Source organism: Coturnix japonica, chromosome 2 (genome assembly GCF_001577835.2).
Source record: "Coturnix japonica isolate 7356 chromosome 2, Coturnix japonica 2.1, whole genome shotgun sequence".
Classification (NCBI taxonomy): Eukaryota; Metazoa; Chordata; class Aves; order Galliformes; family Phasianidae; genus Coturnix; species Coturnix japonica.
In genome coordinates, this window is record NC_029517.1 from 127,143,027 (window position 1) to 127,151,043 (window position 8,017).

Consider the following 8,017-nt stretch of genomic DNA (forward strand, 5'->3'; position numbering starts at 1 on the left):
GAACTGCATTTGTTCCATTGAGAAAGAATGCAAAGCCCTTCTTATCTAAGACATAAGGCAAGCACTTACAGCCATTAAATGTTTTTCCACTGAAATAGTGTTTGGCTTTGCTGAAAAGTAGCTTTAACACTGAGACACCCTAAAACTGGATACTCAGAATAAGAAGTGTTGATAAGTGCAAGAACATTGTGCTTAAAGAAATATGATGTTAGCAGGGTGCCTAGTAACACCCCAGGGATGGGGTGCCAGGCACCAGCTTTGTCAGGGTTTTCAGGTTTGGAGTTTTCATTATCTTAAGCATCATTTCAAAACCATAATTCTTTTCTGTTTACTAAAATTCAACATTTATATGGAGTACTCTAACCTTTGTCATGCTAAGATGTTCTGAATGTAAGGAAAATGGAGGAAAGGATTCTCACATTCCCCACTTTTTCTCCCCTTTAGAAATTGAAGAATCCAATAAATAGTTCTCATTTTGCCCCCTTCTATTTCCTGTTCACATCAAGTCATTGACAGTATTGAGAGGATGAGCAGAGATGTTTATCCCCTAGAGACTTCTGTACAGGCTAATAAGGATCATTCCAGCATTATCTGTTGGTAAGTGTCAGCTGTAACTGCTCTGCTCCACTACATGATTATTTTGCATTAGATGCCTCTCTTCCTAGACCATGAGAAACAACAAGCAAATAATGAACAAAATCTTAAAAATAATCCATCAGTGTTCTGAAAGGCGAAAAAATGTCACATAAAATCCAGCAAAGTAACTAACTAAACTGTAGGCTGAAATTCACTGATAAAAGCAGGTTTCATTCATGTTTCTGCCTGAGATCCTCCATTTTGGAGAAACCCCTCTGAAGGCAATTAATCATCAAATTGTAAATATAACTAATGCATTTGCCCTGCTTAGCACAACAATGATACTGCTGCTTCAGAGAAACGTGTGTCCAATTCTAATCTAATTATACTGTGACCCACTGATACTGGTAAGATGATGTTACGGGATATAAAAGGAAACCAGATCATAATCCAGTCTAAAATCATACAGTCAGGTTATAAGTCACCCACAGCTGACTATAGCAGAAAAATGAATTGAAGAGGGGAAAAAGGGAGAGGAGAGGAGAGGAGAGGAGAGGAGAGGAGAGGAGCTCCTGGATGTGGTGCTCAGGGACATGATTTAGCCAAGGGTTATTAGAGTTAGGGTAGTATGGTCAGGTTGTGGTTGGATTTGACGATCTGTAAGTTCTTTTCCAACCTGAGCAATTCTATGATTCTATGGTTCTATGAATTACACAAATCACTTACTGAATTAGGCTTACTGACTACCGAGGAATTCAGTCACATGAATGAAGGGTGCTTGGGCAGAGAATTAAAATCCAGTGTATGCTTGTAGCTTACATAATTCCAAGCCTGTCAAAACTCATGTCTATATTATCATCTGCCTACGTTATATAACACTAAGAAGCTTTGAGCTGCTTATTCTTCCCCGTATGTCTGGTATACACGTATATATTCTTAGAAATTATAGATCTTATATCATATTATCATCAAGAAAATAGCACGAATGAACACAATGGAAATTAAACTTTCTTCTGAGAGAATGGTCAAACTAAATACCATCCTCAGCTAAGTATCTAATCAGAAACATAGATCCATGCACTTGTTTACAGTAAGATTTGTATTTCTAATTTCTTTCCTCACAGAATTGCCTTTATCATAATCATGGCATCAGGACCTTTTTTTCCAGGTTCTCTGAGAAGTGTCCCATTGCTAAGCACTTTGGACTGGAGTCACCTGGATTTCAGGGTACTCACATCTCCCCCAAAACATGAAACATCTGGCAAAATAGAAACTAGTGAATATGTTTACTGTTTGAAAAAAATGAACGAATAAATACATAATCTAATTTCAAGAAAGTCATTGTATTCCACCTATACCTAGAATGCTGGTTCAAATCCATTTCAGAAACACAAGAAAAAATCAGATATTATCTTATGTATCACTGCAATAGAAAATGGTGTGCTTGGGCAATATTTGCATTCATGATCATGCAAACTTTGTTAATTTCAACAAAAAACTGATCAGGTAGTACTGTGTGCTTGCATTCAGCATAACAAATGATTTAAATTGCTTGTGAATGTATTTATCACTGCAAATTAATGTTAATTAAAAGATTAAGGGAAAACAGATCTAAGCACTTTATTTTGCTTTTGTATGTACTCTTGCAACTTTATCAGTTTAGATAGATTTGTAACAAATTTATAACAACATTTACTGAGAAGAGGATCTGCACAATTTTCCCCATCGATACTATGGAGTGCAGTAATAAATTGACTTCAGGGTAGAGGAGACTTTGTGTTCAGTACTGAGTTTGGTGTTCTCTGCATGAAGTCCTGGTCTTGTCATATCCAATGGAAAAGGCACTATTTGGACCACGATCAGAATTCTACCCTCTGTTTTGTCTTTTGTTGTATGCTTTAATTTCTGCATCTTGTGTGCTGCAAATAGCTGTCTCCATCCTGAAGCACAGCAAGATGGTCACAGGTATCGCTACATAATCTAATAGGTTAGTTAGACTTCTCTGAGGGGAAGGGGCAATGCTTTACTTGGAAAAAATAGCCCTGAGATAAAAGCAAGTACTCTACCTGCAAGACGAAGAAATCTGTGTTGTACCAAATATTTGCTATATAGCCTTGATGACAGAGACGTTTAAACAGTCAGACGTTTAAACAGTAAAGTAATAGTTACAAGCCCTTCATCATCAGTAAAAAGCCCTCAAAACTCAACACTTGAAAGTGCACCACAGTTCCCTAAAACAAACAAGCAAAATGCTGAAATGCCATAAGGAAACTAAGCAGGACAGTGCACTTCTAGGGGCAGCTCCCTCTCACTTGTCTCGCAAAGCTCCTCCCGCGCAGGAGGGCGCAAAGTGCGCGCGGTTCTCTGCGTGGGGTCCGGCAAGGTAGCGGCAGTCAGAGCCGCTGGAGGGAGCCCCCGGGCCGCGCTTCAGCACCACGCTGGTGGACAGCGCCCGCGAAGCCGCTCTCCGCGTATCTCCCGCGTATCTACCGCGCTGGGTTTGGTGTGAAGGAGAGCATTCCCACCCAGCATCTGTGGAGGAGATGGGGAATATGCCTAGGGGTAAAGAAGGATCCAGCCTCTCCTATAGTGTGTAATTAGGTGACATTAAGTGGGTTCTGAAAAGGCAGGAGCCGTTGTGAATCAACACCAACGTATGGCAATCTGTGTGGATCCTGTTAAGGAGATTTATATATTTGGTTCATGAAGGCAATCAACTGGCTGATAACCTCGCATTGTACACCACTCGGAGGTGGTTCGTTCACACAGCTGGCAAGGTATTATGCTGCAAAAATGAAGATATTTGTATATCATCCAGGAAATGTCTTTGTTAGAAGTGTCTGTGAGATATGTGTGTGTTCTGGGGATCAGTTAAACAGCTGTGTTACCTGTGCATAATGAGATAGCAGTGTTTGATTCACAGATTCAGGATAGGACAATAGGACTTGGAAGAAGCTAAGACATCAGCATAACTCACACGGTCTTTGATCCAGTACTAATAGCACCAGCAGTGCATGGGAGTGGGACATGGCATACAGCTCCAGTTCATTCATCAGCACGTTACCAGGAACCAAGCAACAACTCTGCACAGTAATCATCTGACGTTGATAGAACTCATTCAGACAAAACACACAGTGTCAGATTCTCCCAACAGTGTGAGCCTGGCCACAGGGAAGTGAGGTCAAGCAACCCTACAGCTCGCTTATGTGTTGTGGAAGGGAATAGACAGGGGTGAACAAGGATTACAGGATGGCCAGGCTCAGAGTGAGGAAGATGTGACCCAAGGACCATCATCATTAAAAATTACAGTTGCAATATCAGCCACTTCCCAGCTGTGCATCCCAGCAGTCATGTAAACAACATGCCATCAGCAATACATTCCTCTACATCCTCCCTCCTTTGGGGATTTTCTGGCAGTATCTACACCTCCTTCCCACTGATTCCCTGGAGCTAGCCAAATGAAGACCATAATCTGCTGTGAAATGTTGGTAGCACAGAGCTGTGACAGTCTGGGAAAGGATGGGGGGCAGGGGAGCAACAAGAATCCCCAGGATTAAGTTGCCCTAGAAAGGCAGCATTTTCTTACTTTTAAGGGATGTTGAAAGCTCACTCCATCCTCACTTTCAAATGGAAGAAGCTGGGTAAGTGTAAAGTCAGGTTAGTTCTGGTTTTAACTTCTCAGACACATACCTTTTCCAGTGCCTCTCAATTGTTTACAAGAGACCCTTTAACAGCCCACCCCCCAACACACACACCATTATAATCAATTCCCTGTCCTAGACAGCACTTCTAAGAACAATAAAGTTTGCTTCATGACCACAAGAAAAAACAAACTGTTGGTACCATTCAAAGACAACTTAGGAATTCACACCAAACCTCCAAGCAACATTCCATCCTCCCATTTTCTCATAGCCCAGATCAAGCAACACACATGAAAGCACAAGTCATCCCAGCAGATCCAGAGTTAAAAGGCTCGAGCAAGTAAATGAGTAAGGAGCAGTGGGAGAGCTTGGTCAAGTCAGAGTTATCTTTCCCATCTCATCTCATGGACCATTGCTGGAAATAAGGGAGGGAAGTGACAAATGTCCTGTCCTTCCAACTTGCCCCAAGAAAACTGTTCCGAGGAACAACAGCAAAGTGAACATATAATGATGGGGAACGGAGTAGCCAGGAAGTGCCCCGTCACCCTCTTGGAGTGAAACCTTATTCCACTGCTTCTTTTGCAGGGAAAAGGGGAGGATAGGCAATGTGGGAGGGAGAGGGAGGGAAAGAAAGTGTAATTTTGCCTGAGGTCTTCTCCCCCAAGTACAGAACCTTTGAGCACCATGTTTAAGGGAAAAGATTCTTGGGACACCCCACACCTCCTCTCAGGGTGATGGAGAAAGAGGAGGGCTCCCACCCCTTCCTCACCACTTTACCTGGTTGAGGGAAGTCACGGCCAATCTAGGGATAACCAGCTGCATGACGAGCTGCAGGACAGAGGTGACCAGCCCAGCCAGGATGGCCCAGGTGAGTGGCAGCGGAAGCATGCTGTAGGTTGCGAAAAGTGTAAAGAGCACATAGCCAATGCCATCCCCAAGGAGGCCACAGCCCAGGCCGGCTGCCAGGATCTGCGTGGCCATGGCCACCCAAGTGACCACACCGCTGTACTGCAGGTAGGTGTATGAGGTTGTGTCCTTTCTGACCACCACTAAGGCACAGATCACCACCTCAATGCCAGTGAAGAAGCCCAAGAGAATGCCTTTAATGGGGTCCATGGGAGCAGAGGCCAAGGTCAGGTGGAGGAACAGGAGGGTCAGCTTGGTCAGCACGTCCAGGATGTTCATAACCACCTCAGATTTGCGCCGCTGGCCCAAGAAGTAGCGCTGATAAAGGCGCTCCAGGTCCCGGGACTTGAAGGAATTGCGGAGAGTGGGGAAGATCACCCCACGGTAGGTGTAGCCCCAGTTGAGGAAGAAGTCGGAGTTGCTGGGGGCACAGTCCAGGGGCAAAAAGCCCAGGTCCCCATTGCTGCTTGTCCGCTCCGGGAAGACTTTGGTGCCTCCGTTGTTGTGACGCTCGCTGCCCAAACTCCGTCCGGCTGAGTGTCTCCGGAAGTGGTGGTGGTGGTGGTGGTGCGGGTGGTGGTTGGGGCAGCAGGTCTCCTCCGAGCTGAAGCCCTTGCCCCCAACGCTGCTGCTGCCGCCGCTGCTGCTGCTATGCTCCTGGATGAAGCGCTGCTCGGTGATGTGGCGCACGGCCGTCTGCCACAGCAGGCGCTGGGGTCTGCTGCTGCCGGGAGGGGTCCTATTGATGGTGTAAAGTTCATCGCTGTCGCTCAGGCACCGCACCTCCGAGAGCTCCATGGCGGTGACTGGCGGGGGGCAGAGCACCGGTGGCGGGGCGAGGCGGGGAGTAGGGGACACCGGCTTTGGCGGGGGGGAACGGAGGGAGGGATGGAGCCGAGGGAGAGGAGGGAGGGGATGGAGAAGGGCGGGTGGAGACGGCGGGGTGCTGCCGGGGGATCACATTTATAGGCAGGGCGCTGGCTCCGGCTGCTCGGCAGGCGGCGGGGCTGCTTCGCCGCTGGGGTCCTGCGTCTCAGAGCAGGCGGTCTTCGCCCCGCGTCCGCTCCCGCTTCCGCGGATCCCCGCGGAGCTTCATCCCGCGGAGTCCGGCTGCGGTGCAGCCCCGGAGCCCCGGTGGGCCAGGTGTGCGCCCTCCTCGGGGCGGTGAGCGGGGAGGGAGCGGAGCAGCGAGCCCGTAGAGGAGGAGGGAGGAGCGGAGCATCTACGGGCGCACCCCGGACGCCCGGCGAGCGATTCTTGGCCCCATCCGGAGGCTGTAGGAGTAGAGGGATGGGAAAAACCGCCTCGCAGGGAGACGTTCAAAAAGGGCAGCTCCTCTCTCCACGGATCCCGGGGCTCCGCTCCGAGCTCTGGTACCCGGGAGCTGCTGTAATCCCCGCGATTGCGGTCAAGGGAGAGGCGGTCGGGTCGCGGGCATCCTCGGTCACGGCGCCGGAGCCGCCGGCCGGGGGCTGCCCGCCCGCATCCCTCCGGCGGCGGGGCATGCCCTGCAGGGCGAGCAGACTGCCTCAGAGCGAGCCTCTGCCCGAGGGGAGCGTGGGGCTGCCATCCATCGCAGGAGATAGGGAGAAGAAAAAAAGGAAAAAGCAACTGAACAACAATAATCATGCCTCAAGTGCCTCAGATTTTACACACAGAGTTGTGTAGTACTGTGCTAAAAGAAAAGGAGGGAAAATAAAAGAGAGAAGAAAAAAGAAAAAAGAAAAAAAAAAAAGAAAAGGAAGAAAAGAAAAATGAGAGCAAGGAAACGAATAACCCGCCCTAAACTCAGAGCTCTGGGAAGACCGCTGGGAGAATCCCAACTTCTCGGCAGAGCAGGGCAAGGAGGGCTTCAGGCTTCAGGGGCATTTCCCCGGCAGCAGGGAGGAGAAGGAGAAGGAGGAGGAGGAGGACGAAGGCTCAAGGGAGTGCTGTGGCTGTAGGGCGGCGGGATGAGCGGCGCTGCCCCGGGAGCCGCGAGGACCGGAGCGGCGGAACCGGCAGCCGCCGGCGGAGTGGTGCTGCTGCGGGAGGGCGGCTCGGGAGGAGGCAGAGCCCGGCGCGGTCAGCTGATGCCCTCGACGTCGGCGGGGCTGCCCGCACCCCCCCGGCCCCGTTAAAGCAGCCGCAGCCGCCGCATAGCGGATAAGGTGCGGGATGAAGAGCTGAAGGACCTCAGGGCAGGAGCTGGGCTCGTGGTAGTCACTCAGGTTTCTCAGAGTTGCACTACTTGGTGATGGTCCCGTCTGTCCCATAAAGCCTTGAATATCTGTCGATCTGTCACACTAGCGAGACCTCATGCTGGAGTCGGGCATCGCTCTACACAGGCACACAAGTGACACTGCCTCAGGCCTTGCTTGAGTGTTACCATTCTTGCCCAGGGTTGGAGGAACCTTGGGAGTTCACCCCTCTGCCTCGGTGAGCTCAGCCCCTCCAAGAAAGGTGCTCCCACTGCCAGGGCTGTGGCTGTGAGCAGTCTGGGATCAGGGAGTGTGCTCACGTGTCTGACAGCACCTATTCTCAGCATTTATATTAAAGCTACCACGTAGAGAATGGAAACCATCCCGTGCTCGGAGGCTGTGGTCAGCCTCTCCTTACTCCCTTGTATTGGTGGATGACATTGTCCTGCTCCCTTCTTGGCTCTGACTGTACGCACAAATCCGAATGTGGCACATTCTGGAGAAGTGAGGTGGGGAATTAGTCTTTACCTTTCCCATATCTCCTGTACTTAGAATGAGTCTCAAGCTCAGAAGCAGTTGGAGCCTGACCTGAGAAAAAGGCAGTTTTGGAGCTGCAATCCTACTGGTAGAAACAACTGAAACAAAAATAGTCTACACAAGAGACTGATGCAAATACAGGAAAAACCATTCTCTTTATATTTCAAAAGACAGAAA

General features: G+C 48.9%; 1 protein-coding gene across 2 annotated transcripts in view; it reads right to left on the minus strand.

Moving 5' to 3' along the window:
• Positions 1-6,103, minus strand: part of ADCY8 (adenylate cyclase 8) — a 113,186-nt gene extending 107,083 nt beyond the window's left edge. For both annotated transcript variants that reach the window (XM_015856337.2, XM_015856336.2), the window contains exon 1: positions 4,995-6,103. In XM_015856337.2, coding sequence (XP_015711823.1) covers positions 4,995-5,921 — 927 coding nt within the window. In that variant the 5' untranslated portion in view covers positions 5,922-6,103. The remainder of the gene's footprint in view (positions 1-4,994) is intronic.
• Between the last annotated feature and the right edge of the window lie 1,914 nt (positions 6,104-8,017).